Source organism: Manis javanica, chromosome 3 (assembly GCF_040802235.1).
Source record: "Manis javanica isolate MJ-LG chromosome 3, MJ_LKY, whole genome shotgun sequence".
In the NCBI taxonomy this organism is placed as follows: Eukaryota; Metazoa; Chordata; class Mammalia; order Pholidota; family Manidae; genus Manis; species Manis javanica.
The window spans coordinates 172,181,364-172,199,520 of NC_133158.1; the positions used below are offsets into that span (position 1 = coordinate 172,181,364).

General features: G+C 46.1%; 1 protein-coding gene across 1 annotated transcript; it reads left to right on the forward strand.

The window, feature by feature from the left end:
- The first annotated feature begins 254 nt into the window (after positions 1-254).
- CCR9 (C-C motif chemokine receptor 9) lies at positions 255-16,645 on the forward strand. The gene is made up of 3 exons (XM_017640615.3): positions 255-476; positions 6,316-6,360; positions 12,304-16,645. The coding sequence occupies exons 2-3, from the start codon at positions 6,340-6,342 to the stop codon at positions 13,390-13,392; spliced, it is 1,110 nt and encodes a 369-aa protein (XP_017496104.1). The 5' UTR covers positions 255-476; positions 6,316-6,339; the 3' UTR covers positions 13,393-16,645.
- Positions 16,646-18,157: the final 1,512 nt, after the last annotated feature.

Genomic DNA, 18,157 nt, shown 5'->3' on the forward strand with positions numbered 1-18,157 from the left:
GGGGGTGATCACCCCATACAGGCCTGTTCAGACACCACCACCCAAAGGAACCTTATAAACGCACACCATTAACGAGCCTGACAAAGCTGACTGCTGTGGAGGCGGCTCCCCACTTCCCCATGCCCTGTGAGCGCTGTGCTGTCTAGGAAAAGATATTGTTCTTAGATTATCAGTCTGACCATATGTCTTCAGAGAAGATTATTTTCCCTTAGCCCAGCAGTTCTCAGCTTTTCTTTTCTGGTTGTAAATAATCAACTCGGTTGATTTCTAGAAGCTGCAGCTGGTGACTCTCCACCCCCAACCCTCCCGGGTCACCCCACCAGTGACAACACAGGTAGTGGTGGCCTGGCTTCCTTTCTGGTGTTTTTACTGGGTGATTGCCTGCTCAGAACACGTAGGAGCCTTGCCCTCATCCAAGCCAGTCCTCTCCCCAGACACAGAGCTGGAGGCGCTGCCTTCTCCTGGAGCCCTTCACTGTGAGTACCCCCTTCCTCCTCCTCCCCTGTCCCAGTGTCACCTGTACCCTCATCTGTGTGCTGCCGTGATGGTTCTAAAACTCAGGCTTGCACTTATTTGTGCAATGGTCATGAGCACCAGGCACTTTATTAGAAGCTTCCAGGGAGGCAAAGGTGAATCAAGGCTGCCCTGCCCAGGCTTCTAGGGTGAGTAATAAGACTCCTTCCACCCACACATATGAAGTGTAGGTGCAATGCAGTCTGTTCCATGGCTGAGACCTTAAAGAAGGTAACAAAAAGGTGGCCAGAGATGAGGAAAGTGAAGCCACCCTAAAACCTTAGGTCTGAGATTGCCCTATGGAAAGGATGTTTTGACAGCGTTCTTTGTAGCAGTGAAAAACTGGAAACAAGGACACTTTGCACCAAGAAGTGTTGGGTTAAATGAACTTTGGCATATCCACACACTGGAACGCTTGGCAGCCAACCACTCTGACGGCACAGGCCCAGCTCCACGATGAATTGCATTAAGAGTGGTCAATGAAAGACCGTTAACTAGGAAGCAAGATAGAGAATTGTTTGTGTGGTCTGATTCATTACCATCTAGAGAGTGTGTGTGTGTGTGTGTGTGTGTGATGTGTGATGTGTGAGGTTGTGTTACAGAGAAGTCTAAAAAGATGTATTTCAGAAAGTTAACAATGGCTAACCTGGGAAAGTGGTGTTGGAGGAGTTTGTTTTCTTCATTATATATGCTTGCTTTCTGGGGATTTTTTTTTTTTTTGGTTCATTGTGAAAACACTCCTTTATAATCAGAGAAAAGCAAAGCTATGTTAAATAATTCATCATTGGACACTGTGTTGTCCCTTTAAACACATCCACTGCTTTAGTTCTTAATTAACTGTTGCTCCATAAAAGACAAAATGGAAATGTGCCCAGCAACTAGGCTGAGAGCTTGTCTCCTCCCACGCTTTGCTGAACAAATCACAATTAATCTGCCATTTCAGCCCTGGAATTTGGCAGCCTCTCTCTTCCAATCTCTGCCTATCTGCTCTGAAGCCCCCTTGCATGCACCCCACTCACGAACTCACACCGGGAGCCCCTGAGTCCAGCACAGTGCCTACTGGGGGTGCAGTGTGGGCGCCTGCCCCAGCTTTGTGAGCAGGTGGTCTGGTAAACAGAGCCCCCGCTTCCCTGCAGGGTGAGAAAAGACGAGCTACAAAAGAGGCAAGAGATGATTCACTTTCCATGTAGCAAATTGGACAGAGATCAAAGTAAGGCCCCTGGTTCCTCATGTTAGCATCTGTATCCAATCCACTGGGCTACTATGAGCAGCAGAGACTGTGGACTTGGGGAGTTGTCCATGCTGATTTTCATGTAGCAGAGAATAGAAAAATAATGATTGGATAGTAGCAGATTCCAAGCTCACTTTTCTGACAGGCATTTTCTACTTTTTGAGAATTAGCAGCTCTCTACTTTTCCTTTACTTCCAAGGCCCTGTATGCACCTTGAGCTTTCTGCCCTTGTCAGTGTTTTCCTGACCTGGAGAAGTGTTCTTGCCCTTTATTACATGTCCTCATGTTCTCCACACTTCAGGAAACCTGCAAAAATCTCACCTCCTCAATGAAGCCCTCCTAGGTTTCCGCAGAGCTGGAGATGTGACTTCCTTCTCCCAATTCTCAAGACATTTCATAGTGTTTACCACTGTTGGTGTTTGACACATCCACTGTGCTTGAATTTGAGCTTCTTGGGGACATGATCATGTCTTCTGCCATCTTTAAGCCAAGCAAGCATACCAGGTGTCAAGGCACTCAGGATAAATGAGCTGTTGGGTGAAGAATGTTCCCCTCTTCTCACACAGCTGTCTGCATCTGCAAAGAACAGTGCACTGTACTTGGCCCTTGCAGTAAGTCCTGGCCAGAGCCTGGGCTCTCCCCTGCATTTTACAGACAAAACCTAGGTTCAGGGAGGGCACGCCACTCTTGCTGAGGTCTCACAGGCAGAAGAGAATGGACCAAGGGGAAGATGAGGCTTTCAAATGGGGTCCATTGTGCTTGTTCCCACCTCACCCCTACTGCGCTGCAAAACCTGGGTGGGCTTTTCAGATCTGGGCAGATGCAGCTCCCCTAATAGGGTCACACTGAGCAGCGAGGGGGGAGGTTTGGGCGGCACGGAACCGAGCTCCGGTGTACTTGGGCAGGCCATTGAGAGGTGACTTGCTTCAGTATGTCTTGTCATATGTGGGTTCCCCCCTCCGCCCTGTTTTCCCCTCCTCAGGGGAAGAAGAAAATGAAAGCAAGCTCTGAGACTTTGCAGTATGTGTAATAAAACAATTGAAAAGTATTCTGACAGAGGGTAGGGAGAATAGACGGAAAAGCTGTCTGTGGGGTCTTTAGATGGTGGGTCTCGGGAGTAGTAGGTGGGTTGAGGGGGTTTCAATTTTACTCTTTAGTTCCCTTCAATTTTCCTGTGAACCAGAAACATACTTATAATAGAAGGAAGATAAACTTTTATAAAAAGCTAGTATAGATTTCACAATTGCAAAAAGTAGCCTCAGCGAATTTAATGACTAGATGCGTCCCCCAGTCTGAGCGGCTCTCCGGACCAGCCACGGTGCCATGACCCTCCTTGGGACGCGTTTCACAAACAGGTGTATGGACCGGAAAGCGTTGGGGCAACTTTTTTTTTTTTTAAAGCTGACAAGTTATTTTTATGGTAGATCTTAAAATAAAATTTCATGCACAAAGTAAGATATTTAAATCATTTACAAAATCTAAAGGAAAAAATGAAAGTCTCACTTTTCACTGGTCATCATTGTTCAGCCTCCTTCTAGAAAAATATTTCAATACTGATCAGCAGGGAAGTATATAACCTTCTATGTGTTTTCTAAGAGGTCATACAGCGATGTCTTTGATGCCTTTTATTTTTACCTAGTAATCTTGGTGACCTCTTGTATAGTGTGAAGTCTATTTTATTGGCTACATGCGGTTTGTTGGATGGATATATCAGAATACTACCAATTGCTGGATATTCGGGCTCTTCACAAAACAAATGCTGCCATATACACCCCTTTTCATGAATCTTAATGTTTTTTTTGTGAGATACCTGGAGGGCCTGTTCCCAGCAGATGAACCACTGAGGTAGAGGTATTCTAACTTACACATTTTGGCAGATATAGCTTAAGCCTCTGGTCATACAAATTTACACTCCGCATGGCAGTGTGGAGGCCTTTTCCCCCAAACTCTTACCAATATCGTTATCACCAATCCCTATGTTCAATCTAAAACCAGCTATAACTAACCATAGCAAAAGTCATTATTTCTTCTTTATGTGGTTTTTTTCTTTGGGAATTTGTTTTCTCAGATATTATCTGAATCATATTCAGTCTCTTCATGCAAGTAAAAAGGAAGGGACATTAGCCATGGGTATTAGAAATACACAAAGTATTTTCTAACTAATATCTCAAAACCAATCTCTCTATTCCTCAAACTACAATAAGCTTAAATTAGCTGGGTTGGGATCTTCTAAACCTAACTAGCATGTTTAAAAAAAAGATTAATTTTTTTAGAACAAAATTCAGAAAAAAAATAATGAGGGAATTATTAAGTTAATGGGGTGATATGTAATTTTAAGGGAGATCATTTGAGATGAGGTAAATATCCTATTCATCATCAAACATTCACCCACTAATTTCAGTATCCACTGGTGACTTTCTAATTTCATTATTCCTTCTATATTAGTTGGTATCATAAGAAGAACTTTCTCTTCTCCTCATTTATTTATTTATTCATTTATTTTCACCACTGTGGATTCATGGATCTTTGTTTACTTGTATGGGCAATAATCACTGCTGCCATTATTCACTTTGACACTGACATCGCCTCAAACCTGGCTGGGGCAGCCCTGTCAGGTTGCCTCCTGGGTACTTTTGACAAATCCTCATACTCCTCTGAACACTCTGCTTTCTGGTGCAGAAAGCAGGTTCAGGTTCACCTTGCAGTTTCCCTGGCCCAGCTCTGGAATCAGACGTTTCTCCAAAGAGCCCTGGTTCCTTTTGGTGGAGAAAGGTAATTAGAAGCCACCATTTGGGCTCATTCTACTCTGTGTTAATTGCTTTTAGGCCCTTTCAGTGGACAGAACCAGGACATATGTATGTGAAATACAAACAAAAAACCCACAAATTATCGCAATCTAATCTAATCTAATCTAATCTAATCTAATCTAATCCAGTCTAATCTAATTTTTAAGAACATGAGTTCATACATACTGAGCCCTCAATTCCAACAGAGCAGCAGAAGGCGCCCCAGGGCACTTTGGAGAAGCTGATGGAAGGGAAGTTCCCCGGAGGCCATTTCGGCTGCCCCTGTTGCCCACTAGCAGCCAGATAGGACTCTGAGGAGAGAGGAGAACCAGGTTTTCATCAGCTCTTGCTGTTTTTCCTTCCTTCATTTTAACACTTTTACCAACTATAGTAGACTGCAAATATTTTAAGTGCAGAATAGAATATAAGTTCTGACATGTGCATACAGCAAATATATTTATCTCCCCCAAGGCCTCACGTGCCTTTGCCCCTCCTGCTGTTTGCCCTGCCCTGCCCTCCCCTTCTGTTTCTTACCAGGAAACCACTGGTCTGCTTTCTGTCACTATAGATTAGTTCGCATTTTCTAGAATTTTATATGAGTGAAATCACACAGTATGTGCTTTTTCTTAGGTCTGCCTTCTTAGCATCATCGCCTATTTGCTGCATGCCATTCACCCTTATTCCGTTGCATGGATATTCCAGGGTTTGCTTATCTCTTCACTATATTGATGGGTAGTTTGGGTTGTTTCCAGTACTTGGCTATCACAAATGAAGTGGCTGTGAACATTCATGAATCGATTTTGTGTGGACATACGCCTGCATTTTTCTTAGGTACATACTTAGGAGTGGGATGGTATGTAACATGGTGCATGTATATTTAACCTTTTAAGAAACTGACAAACATCTTTCCAAGATGGCTGGACCATACATTATGTATTGAAAACCACTGTACTTTCAGAAAAGCAGGGCGCATCACGATGTTGTGGTATGGAAAGGAAACCAACAGGTTAGGGCTGGATCTATGACGGAGAATATTGTCTTCTAGACCCTTGGGATGTGGTGCTGGACACATTTCTTTGAAATACATTCAATAAAGATGCCTTCCTTGAAGAGAGTCAAGCTGTCATTCCCTTTGTCATATACGAGTGGGTTTTACAGAGATACGAAATACATGAGAACAGCAGCTGAGATTTATCTCAGCTCAGAGGCTCATTGCATTAGAAAACTACCTTTTCATGGGTAAACAACACTAGGACTTCCTTTTACTGCAGGAGTCAAGGTACAGAAAAAATAGAGCCCACTTTCCTGCCCTGAGGTTGGCAACAGAGAGTGCAGGTGTGTGCTGGGGAGTTGGGCCCTGCCCCGTGCTGGCAGCCACCCTTAAGTCCTTGCCAGCTGGCTCCCCACCACCGCGTTCTCAAGCCAGCCATTGTCATCTTCAGGAGTCTCTTGTTTCATAAATGGGGGAGGGGGGACATTCAGCAAAACAAGACGCTGATGGAGACGCTGAGCCAAAAGGAAACGAATTAATGGAAAAAGGATGTGTTGGGAAAATGTTAGAGTCCCAAAGGCTCTCAGAGGAGAGGTTTCTCTCATTTCTATGTTAACCAAGATTATTCTGTAATCTAGAATATTTAAATTGACATCAGTATAACATGGAATGTATCTCTTGCTTGGGAATTTTTTTTTCCACAGGAATAAACAGATTTAACCTCCACCTGCAGGTATTTGTTACTGTTCCTTTACAAGCCAGTCCTCTTTTTGATTTTTGCCCTCTTGTTCTAGAAGCGAGCGTGCATCTGACCCACCATGGTCCCCACAGAATCCACAGTGAGTAGAGCCATGTTCCTTGGGCTCCTTGAAATGAGCTCTCATCTCAGCTCTTTTTGGGGTGTGTGGGAAGGCATCCATTGTTGGGAAGGATTTCTCTGTGTGATTTCCCCCCGGGGTAAGATCTCTGCCGAGCAATGCCCCATGCAGGTAGGTGGTCAGTGCCCAGCACGGAGGGCCTTGCAAACATGAAGGGCCAGAAGAGCTTTGAGATGTGTTATGAAGACAGAGGAAAACACTACTGTAGATTTTATTAATAGGAAAGAGCTTTTATGATCTTTTACTAGGATGTGCTTACTTCCATGAGTCTGTCCTGAAATTCAGACATAAAAGGACAAGAGAGAATCCATTTAACTCGTTTGTAAAAGACCCATGTTGGGCACTTTAGTTATGTTTCTTACATGACATTACATGGGCCTTGCAAAAATCACATGATAGTATATATTTCTCAGGAAGAAACAAAGAGGCTAACAAAAATGAGTGAGCCAAGTCATTATCCAGAGAATCAATGATGGTTTTATAGCCAAATGTAATCTATAGAATCAAATCAAATTCTAATGCTTTTATTATATTCATAAATGCCTCACACAAATATCGAAGGGTTTTCAGTTTGCTTTTCTCAAAGGTCTGGGTCTTACATGCAGGTAGTTGAAATCAGGCCTTCTTAGTGGAGCTCACAGACTGCCCCCCGCAGCCCACTGGGGGTTCCATGGTCTGCGGAGAGCGGTGGCTGCCATGGTTAGTGCAGAATAAGCAATGACGCTTAGTACTGCACATGTGTTCTTACATATCTGTCACAACAAAAGAAGACAATTCATTTGGATCTGATGAAGTAATGAGGTAAGTCTCCATTTTTTTTTGTTTTTTTTAAAAACAGAATTAGACCTTCAGTCTCTCCTGTAGTTAGTTTCACTTTTCATCCCGAAAGTGGTGAAAACAGAGCTGCGCTGGGGACACAGAGCCAAGCCTGCTTCTGAGACTCAGTCATTCCGTTTTCTCCTTTAGGATCTTGGAAAATACTCCAACTCTGCAGGGAGCCCCAGAAAGAAAGAAAAATGTACCCAGTAAGGACCTTCTGTAGTCAGATGCATCCAGCACCACCTGAGTGGGGAAAGTCAGGAACTCTGAGGCCCTGGTTCCCACGGTGTTTGGGAAATAGTCACGACGGCCCTTTGGCCACTTCTCCAAAGACACGTTGTGCCCTGGTGACCGCCCGAGATGTCACATTCCTTCAGCCTCATAGTAAAGACAGAGCCATGTTTATAGATGGGGAAACAGGCTGGGGGAGTGGGATATTGGTTCAGGTTCTCACAGCGAACCGGAGGGGGCGCCCTGGAGGGTGCTCTCGGCCCTCACGGCCTCACTGGGTTGCTTCCTGTGGCCACATGTCAAAAGCACCGAGATCCCCCGTCTCACGGCTTGGGAGTCCTACTTCCTCAAGTGTGGGCGGAGTGCCCGGCTGCCGCTGCCTGCCAGCCCTCCCTGCCCCCCTCCGTCTTTCCTCTGATCCTGTCTCCCAGCCCCGCTGTCCGCCTTGGTGCTGAGGAGCAGTGGGGGACCCACAGCCTTGGAGGACATGGTCTTGGCCGGGTGGGAATGAGGGGCGTGGAGCCGGCGGGGGGTTTGCAGAGAAAGCATGAGCCAGCGAGGGAGGCCCTGGAAAGCTCTGGGGACCTTCTTCCTGCTTTAGTAGCTGTGCAGCCCTCAGCATTTGGGTCGCTGCCTCTGAGCCCGAGGCTCCTGAGGGGAGGAGGACACCCCTGCCCGAGCTGGGGAGCCAGGGCCTGAGGTGAGGGCCCTGCCAGGGGTGCAGGCAGGCGGGGCAGGACCCTGCCCCCAGCAAGGGGCTGCTCCCGGTCACTTTGGACTGAGGGGGCCCCAGGCATCCTCCAGTGCTTCACAGTCTTTCAGGGGGTGGGGGGAGAGGGCCCGACGGCCACTCTAGCTGGGCTCCCCGAGTTCCAACTCAGGTGCCTGCCGCCCTGACGCTGCGGCTCAGATTTGTCACGGCCACTTTGACAACATGAGGACATGCAGAGCAGAGTTTTGAGTCAGGCGAGATTCAAGGTGCCCAGCGTGGGACCGAGGACAGTCAGAGGCCGGCTGCGGTCTGGACCCCTCCCCCGTGGCTGCGGGCTCTGGGAAGAACTTTCCGTTCCTCTGGTCTGTCCCCTCCACTCTAAGATGACTGAGTAGGACCAGTGGTCTCTAAGACCTCTAAATCATTCCCAAACCTGTTAAAATAGAAAAAACTTTACAGAGCAGAAATCAAAGTGTACATGAGAAGGCGAAGGTAGCCCATGTGGCTGAGTTCTGGGCTGGCTACTGGGCGTGCTGTTACACACATTCTCTTCTGTTCCTAGATGTATGACTACAATGCACTTTTTTTTGGATCAAGATGCTAAAAATCACCCAAAATTAATTATACAATCCCCGAGTTAAGTAGGCCCTGAGGAGTAACACAGCTGTTCCGCACGCAGCCCTAGCTAGGACATCCCCGATGGGCCCCACAGGCACACCACGCCTGCCCCCTCAGCCTCCCCCGCAGGCTGTGGGCCTGACAGGCGGAGGCCTGGGGCAGGGGCTGTGGACGTCCTAATGTCTTGCTCCGTGTCTGTTTCCATCAGTGATGGGAATAGTGATCCTTGGAAGCTCTTTGCTTGCCTGGCATGTAGACAGTGCTCAGGAAATTTCTGCTGAATGAGTGAACAAATTACACAACTTATTGCCAATAAACAAGAAATAATGAGCCAACGTTTCTCAGCCTGTATGAGCATGTCGTTTTCTTAGTCCTGGCAGGAATGAGACAGTAGCATTTTCACCAGAACACCGTCCCAGCCAGGTCTGGGCCCCTTCCCACCCCAACGAACAAGCGCTTCTCACAGCAGAAGAAGAATCAAGATCTAGCTCAGACTTGTGTTAATTTGGGATCACAGGTTGCAAACAGTGGTCTGATTTTGGTAAAGACTTCATGTTTTTAAAAGGGTCTGAGAACAGCATAGTGTAGTAGGAGCACAGCAAGAGCTCAGAGTGTCACTAGACATTTCAATACGACACGGAAGAGGACTGGGCAGCCCCTTCGGACCGCAGGGCCAGGACGTTTTCTGTCTGACTCCATCCCCTCCCACCCCATGTTCCACATGGATGTGAGGCATTTTCCCAGGATATGTATGACAGAATAGAGAAAAAATGAAATGAAAACAGGGTCCAAGGACATTGGTAGTTGGTAGGACAGGGAGAAGAGACTGAGAAGAGTAAGAACTTGGTTTTCAGCCTAAAGCTGCCCTGTCGGGTGAGGTAGCCACAGGCCATGTGGGGCTGCCGAGCACTTGAATTGTGGCTGCTCCAAGTGAGATGCCCTGTGAGTGTAAAATACACTCAGTTTCGAAACAGTACTAAAAAAATGCAAAAAATATCAATGATTTTTGTGTTATTTACCTAGTGAAATAATTCTTTTATTATTTTAGATATTATATCTAAATAATATTACTTATTTATTATAGATAATATCTATAGATAATAACTTACATAATATTTTAGACATATTAGGTTTAAACAAAATAACATTATTAAATGAATCCCACATGTTTCTTTTCACTTCTTTAATGTGGCTACTAAAAAATGCAAACTTAACCTGCTGTTTGCCTTCTATTTCTATTGGATAGCGATGGGCTAAAGGGTCTTGTCTGTTGATTGTAATCGGGCTACAAGTTTGGCTGAACTTCCCAATTAAAAAGGGAATCCGGTCAGTCATAAAATTCAAATGGCTCACAAGGAAAAAAACCCTCACCTGTTCTTCAGGAGAGAGGAAGCCTTTCTTCACATCTCTTTTGTATTTAAATGTCAAATGAGCATCCTGGGGTAGGTCCTAGGGTGGGACACAGCGCAGCATGAACAATCCCCGTGAGGATCCCCTCTCAGTGGAGAAAGTCGGCTGCGCGGAGAGGCGCGGAGAGATCCTTAGACCCCACCTTGAGGCTGAGCCTGGGAATAATGCCAGGATGGCTTGGGGGAGGTCATTCTAGGCAGTTCTCATGTTAGAAGCCTCCATCATGTGCTCTTGGATGGAGCCGGGTTAAAAACATGTGCATTTCAGATTCTTTCACTAATTCTCTCTCAAGATTTTTTTCTGACTGACCAGGGCTTTGAGAACAGCCTTTGTGGGTAGCCTCTCCAGCAAGAGCAGCGTCTCTAGACAGCTATTCAGAGGGCAGGGAAGATGGAAGGAAGGGCTTTGCAACCTCAGAATTCCTCATGGAAGCCTGGCATCCCTCACCTGAAAGATGGGGCCACGCACCCCTACCTGTCATCTCAAGGATTACATGTATGCATGTACTGTGCTTGGCTGGGGTCTGGCATGCACTAAGTGCCCCAGCAGTAGTGAATAAAATAAGATGGCAAATATTGGCATTGACGTTTGTTGGGAGATTTTCAAAAGATCCTGTGTCTGAGATTCAGAGGATATTTACCCATCAGGCACAAACAAAGCTATGCGTGTGAGTCCTGACATGGGTGGGACACATTTGTGCAGGATTCCCCTAGTCTGGGACATGAACTCTTGCTCTTGTTGGCTTCATAGAGACAGCCAAAGCTTTGAATTTGTAAGGATGACATAGGCTTACCTTGGGCTTTCCAACAAATGTGGTCTTGACAAAATTTACACAAATCCCAGTTTTTTTGTGTGTGAATTGAATCACTTAAAAATATCTGTGGAGTCCCTAACTAAATAAATAAAATTCTAACTACAATGCCGAAGGACTGGGTCGTCCAGCCCTCACCCAACAAGAGAACACCTGCCTTGTGCTTCAGGCCGGCCACAGTGGCTTCATTCTGGGACTCGGTCTGGGGAGTGGTGGGCATGCGCCCACTTACCAGGCAGTGGGGAAAGCTGGGACTGCTTGAGCTCCCCTCCCAGAGATCTCCGGGCTGTGTCTGTGAATGCGCTGCGCTTTGCCTCCGTGCGCCCCACTCTTGGGCTCAGGCTCACATGACAGTCTCTTAAAGATATTTGACCAAAAAAATGCTAAGAAAAACCCCCAAAGCCAGACCTCTCAAAAGCAGTTTCATGCTTACTCACTGTGTGGAGTCACGGCTGACACCTGCTCATCTGCATGGCTTTACTGACTCCTCCCAAGTGTCATCCTCCCAACATCTTCATCTACAATTATGCCCATTTGGGAAATCTGTGTTCTTCATAGTCTTCCTTCTGCCCTAAAAGATCTTCTTTTCACACAAAGTCTACTCAAACCACACGTCTCAGGGGATGACCTTGTAAAACGGGTCACGCCTTGCTCTCACGTAAGGCTTTTTTTCCTTGGCATCTTAACTAAAATATATGTCACCTTTAAGATCTGTCCTCCCAAGAGACTGGGTTTCCAGAAAACCATCAAAGTTGGAAGGGAAATCTTTATATGTAAATCGAGAATGGGTACATCAGGCCTGAGGACAAAGCGCATATAAACTAGAGAGTTTTCCTCAGTTCTTCCCAGCAAAGTGTAACAGCCCCTGAGGGCCTTTTCAGAGAGTAGAATAGAGAAGAGAAGGGACAACCAGAATCACAGAGTCTGCTAAACGTTCATGCCCATTCTTGGGTCCGAGGGGGTCCTACCCCCTCAGAGCATGTGCCATGTGCCCACTGTTCATTTGCTTGTGTGTGTCCTCCACTAGTAGGCTGGTTCCGTGAGAGCAGGAACCACTTTTGACTTAGTCACCACTGTAGTTTTAGGATGTATACAGTACCTTACAGATGACAGGTGCTCAATGAAAAAATACATTTCCGTCCAATAAGATGCTCTCAGAAGTTCCTATTTCCTACACATATATGTCTTTTGGCTTCTCATAGACTTTGAGGATTGGAAGGGTCAAGTAGTACAAACCTCTGCCATCAGACAGGACCTCCAAAAGATTGTCCTTGGCCTAATGCTATTTTGTATCTCCTTGCAGAGCCTTATCCCTAATCTGTCTGACGACTACAACTATGGCTCCATGCCTTCCACGGATGACTACCTGAACTTCAACTTCACTGAACTCTTCTGTAGGAAGAACAATGTCAGGCAGTTTGCGAGCCACTTCCTGCCACCCTTGTACTGGCTTGTGTTCATTGTGGGTGCTGTGGGCAACAGCCTGGTCATCCTTGTCTACTGGTACTGTACCAGAGTGAAGACCATGACCGACATGTTCCTTCTGAATCTGGCAATTGCTGACCTTCTCTTTCTTGTCACTCTTCCCTTCTGGGCCATTGCCGCTGCTGACCAATGGAAATTCCAGACCTTCATGTGCAAAGTGGTCAACAGCATGTACAAGATGAACTTCTACAGCTGTATGCTGCTGATCATGTGCATCAGTGTGGACAGGTACATCGCCATTGCTCAGGCCACGAAAGCACAGACCTGGAGGCAGAAAAGACTTCTGTACAGCAAAATGGTTTGCTTCATTGTCTGGGCACTGGCACTCACACTCTGCATCCCAGAAATCCTGTACAGTCAAATCAAGGAGAAATCTGACGCCACCATCTGCACCATGGTGTACCCTAGTGATGAGAGTACCAAACTGAAGTCGGCAGTCTTGACCCTGAAGGTCATCCTGGGGTTCTTCCTTCCCTTTGTGGTCATGGCTTGCTGCTACACCATCGTCATTCATACTCTGATACAAGCCAAGAAGTCGTCCAAGCACAAGGCCTTGAAGGTGACCACCACGGTCCTTACTGTCTTTGTCTTATCTCAGTTCCCCTACAACTGTGTTCTCTTGGTGCAGACCACTGATGCCTACTCCCCGTTCATTTCCAGCTGTGCCATTTCCACCAACATTGACATCTGCCTCCAGGTCACTCAAACTATTGCCTTTTTCCACAGTTGCCTGAACCCTGTTCTCTACGTTTTTGTGGGTGAGAGATTCCGTCGGGATCTTGTGAAAACCCTGAAGAACTTGGGCTGCATCAGCCAGGCTCAGTGGGTCTCCTTCACAAGGAGAGAGGGAAGCCTGAAGCTGTCATCTACATTGCTGGATACAACCTCAGGAGCTCTCTCCTTCTGAGGGACCTTCTCTCAGAGGTGATTGGTTCTTTGAAAGTAACAAGAAATATAGTTTCTTGTTACTGATGAGACTGAGGAAACCAAAGAAGAAAAAGGAAGTGAGGGGGAAATCAAAACTCAGAAAGGGACAAATCTGAACATTATTACTTTTACTCAAAACTTGCCAAGCCAGAGTTCTCAAAATTGACTTGCCATCCCAGGAGACTGTTGATGGGCTTTTAGCAGAAATAGTTGCAATTTTCAAAGGAGGACTAAGAAAGAGCACTTCAGACCACCCTGGCTTTGCCTCTAGCCCAGCATGAACGCAGCCACCCCTGGAGCAGGTATTTGATTTTTTCAGGCCACTGTAAATTGCTGTGCCTTTAGTTCTGAGGCCACCCCTTCCAGAGGGGCACACAGAATCATAGTCCACAGAAGCACAGTTTCATGAAAACTTCCATCTTTGCAGATTCCTACCCTGGTTTTTTGGCCTGATACTCATACCAGGTCTTATGGATTCTTGATCTAGAATCTTTCCAAACCACTTCAGATCTAATTCTCTTCTGATCTCTTTGATCTGTTCTGGGCCAGTGAGGGTCCTTATTCTTGTTTTCAGGAACAAAACGTATTTGCAGGACAGGTCAGTGAGTCCCAGGCCATACCAGCAAGTCATCCAGGTTCTGTTGGCTTCCAACCCACTTCTATGTCCTGCTGGAGGTTCTGAGTCAGCACCTGGCCGCGGGTGGATCTGGGTAAGGATTCCGTTGGTCCGCTGGCATCGTGGAGTCGGTGCTCTCAGCCTGTGCGGGGAAGCAGCTGAGCCGGCAGAACCACCCCCGGCTCCATCAGGGTCTTGTTCTGCAGTAGCTTTCATCACAGTGAGCTCTGTCTGCTCCCTGTAAAATGGGTGGGTCCTATCGGCCTTCTTGTTTCTGAGGTCACCGGAAGGATATTTGCCTCCATGCTTCTCCTTTTCTCACTGTTTAGTGCTAACATGTTAAAAAGGCTTCATTAGGCTGAAAAAAATGTAATATAATTTGCTTTTGCATTCTGTCTTTTAACTAGTTGACACATTTGTCTATTTGAAAACATTTTATATATTGGAAAAGTACTTCTGAATGACCATTTAAAAATATCCATTATCGGTCACTTTCTTTGCTATCTCCATATTTTAAATGTGTGCAAGTAAGATCAAATTGTCAGGTTTGAGTATGAATCATAGGAGACTGGGATAAGAAATAAAACCTTAAAACCATCTTGGCTGACCAGTTTTTAATCTCTCTTCTGGTCAAACTTGTTTCCCAAGTTTTTCCCAGTTAGTTCGGTGGAACTTCCAAGGAGTTCTATTAGAGCATTACCAGAAGCCACCCAGCTTTGCCACGTGCTTTGGAGGAAGCATTTGATTTTCCCACCATGTTATGAATTTCCGTGGATTCAGTTCCAAGTCATTGTTTCCAAAGGGGACACAAAAGGACTGGACTATGCCACATTATCCTCCTCCCTGCACACTTCTAATGTGTCAGTGAGGAACAAAGTGAGCAGAAAACAGGCAGCAACAGGGAGAGGAGGGGCTGCCACAGGGCCGCCCCCACACTTCCCACATGAGCGCGGTGGTGCATAGGCATTGGCGTGGGGCCAGCACAGCACATGCCCCCCAGTACAAGCACAGATTATGGTCAAGGGGAGGATGACTTCCCCAAAGCCTGTCTATGGACAGAGCCATCCATATGGCTACCGCCTCCGGGAGAACCACGTATCTTCTGAGGAACTTGAAAGAATAAGCAATAAGCATGGGCCAAATCTGAATAAGACTGTGCAGTTAGGTTAAAGGGGCACAGCTGAGTCTGACATCTCCATTCGCACCCTTTTGATACTGTGGTTCTGATACTGTATGCCATGGGGGTCCCAGTGGAGCGGAGAGTTACTCAAGGAGCACGATGGTGGAGACTGAGTGGGAGATCAGAGGGAAATAAGACTTTGTCCAATTCACATTAGTTGTGAAAAAAAAAAAATTGCCAGGGGCTCCACCATTCCCCGCTCTGATTATTAAGAAAGGAGATGTAGGAACACCAGGAGAACTACAAAACCTGCATTGCACCCTAACTCACAGTGATCACACCCACTTCTGAGGACTTCCTTCAGGACCTGAGTGGCACTGTTGGGCTATCCTGGTTCTAGCACAGCTTCAGAGTAAAGGCATCCTGCAACTGTATTATATTTTAAAGATTTTAAGTATCCTTTGTTGGCAAATTGCCTTAGTATTTTTTAAATAATTTAATTGAAGTACAGTTGACACACAGTATTAGTTTCAGGTGTAAAACAGTGATATGACATTTATATGCATTGCATAATGCTACCACATTAAGTGTAGTAACCATCTGTCACGAAACAAATATTGTGATATATTCCCTATGCTATACTTTTCATCCTATCTTAGTTTTTAAATGATTACATAAATAGGACCATTTGACACTGAAATTAAATTAGGTTTTAGTAGCAAATTTATCCTAAGATAAGAACACTGGAAGAGTCAATAGGAGGAAATCCATGAGGAAGTAGTGATCCCCTCGACATTTCTAGAAAATATGCTGTGTGAGTACTTTTAGAAATAGTGATAAAAGGTTATAATATATAATCATATTTTATTGGAACTCTATAAGTCAGAAAAATCACGAAACAGAATGAAATATGATGATTTTCATTATCAAAAAAGAAATGGGATTTTTTTTTTACTAAAATTTTTTAAAAATGAATTTTAAGCCAACATACCACAATATGTATATTTAAATGGAGATTGTTGTTTTGAAGTAGCCATCTTGGACAACTAGAGACTTGTGCTTTATGGGCTTTCAGGCCTGCAGAATACCATTCATTCAGCAAATATTTGTGTATATACTGTGAGCCACGCAGTGCATACCCATTTCTATTCAGTGAGGTTCTAATGGGACACAATATTCCTTCCTCTCAAGATGCTTGCATTCTAGAAATATGGTCAAGTGCCACATGGAATCAGATATGCAAGGATGGAATGGAAAGCTCTTTCAGGTGACACCCCTGGGCTGAGAATTGCAAGGCATCTTTCTATGGCTTATAAACTGGTTTGCAGACAGTCCCCAGGACAAGCTGCACATGGCAGCCTTTAGGGTGAGTCCTTGGACAAGCAGCTAAGTGTGTGCTCTTGATCTGCTGTGTGTGTGAAATTCATTGACTCTGACCCCCACATTGTATGTAGTAGATGCAATATGTTGAACCAATAAACTTGTTAAAATTTTAAATTAGTCGTATCTCAGACTTGTACCTCACGTGTCAGAAATCAGCTGCCAGAAAACTTTGAAAAAAATAAAGATCGGCAATATCAAGCAATTTTTGCTCAATATTTATTGAGCAACATTAGGGCACTCTGATGGGCACCGTCTGCTCCAGAGCTTCCTGCTAGGCTGGCCAAGGTTTGTCAGGCTCGCATTGCAGTTCATCTCCCTCCACCCAGTCCTGCTGCCTCTCACTTCCCTTTATGGGTATTTATCCCTAATAAACATCTTAAGTCAACCATCAGAGGTCATGAGAGGTCACGAGCACCAACTGCAGGCCCTGGTGTGCAGGACGGACACAGTCTCCCTTCCGGGCCTTTCAGCCACTGCCCCCTGATTGTTTACTCTGTGCCAGCTAGATGCTGTAATTACCCGTTTAGTAACTGGCAAGGCTAGTTCATGGACCTGGGTGTGCCTGTCCCTCAAGCTTTGGCTTTGCACATGATGCCATCCTACCTTGCTTGCCATAGCCAGTCAAGCCAGCCGCTGCTCTGGAGGGCTGACCAACAATGGGTGAGAGCTGGGGGATGCACAGACAGACAGGCGTTCCCTCAGATACTTCTGCATGCAAACTCTAAATGGTGACACATGGCAGCTGAGGCCACGCTGATCCCTCCTTCAAAGTAGTCTCTGAAGTTGTACTAGCAAAGGACGTGCAGTATCAAGAAGTTTCCCACTTGTTCCCTCTCCTGGGGTCCCCCCATATACATAGAGCTGTGGGGCCTGAAGCCCTTTGTGAAGGAGCCATAGCCTCCGCTGCTGGCCTGTGTGTGTGTGGGGGGGGGGGTCCAGGGAAGCTGCACCTGAGCCCGGGCAGACTCCTGGCCCCCAGAGCACACCTGGCTGTGGCTCTCCTTCTCCCCACCCTGTCCTCTGTCTGTCTCCTCTAGCTCCTTATGAACAGACCTGCCGCCCTCCAGCTGAAGACCCCTAAGTGGTCTCCACCAATATGGCACGGGACAGAAAACTCATCAAACTGCTCAAACTCCAGACGCATAAAATCATGAGACGTAACACAGTGGTTATGGTTTTACGCCACTGAGTTTTGGGGTAATTTGTTTTGTGATTTTTTTTTATGTGATGTTCTCTTTTTGGCTCATTCATAATTCAGTGAAAGAAGGGGTTTTACAGACTTGCCTATACTCCAGTCCAGTGTGCCCCAGTTACTGCTGCCACAAAACTTAGTGGTATAAAACAGAATCCATTGCAGTGACCCGATTTTCGGGGTCAGGAAGTTGGAATGGGCTTGGTTGGACCTCTCCAGCTCTGGGTCTCTCAGGTGGTCGCACTCAGACATTAGCTGGGTGTGGTCATCTGAAGCTTGACTGGGAGGCTCAGGCCATGAGGCTGGCAGTTGATGCCAGCTGCCAAGTAGGGCACCAGCACATGGCCTCTTCAGTGTGGGGGGTCAGGGCACCCCGGCTTCTGCCACAGCAAGGGGTTTTTCCAGAAGAAGGGTCTGAGAGAACTGGGGAAAGG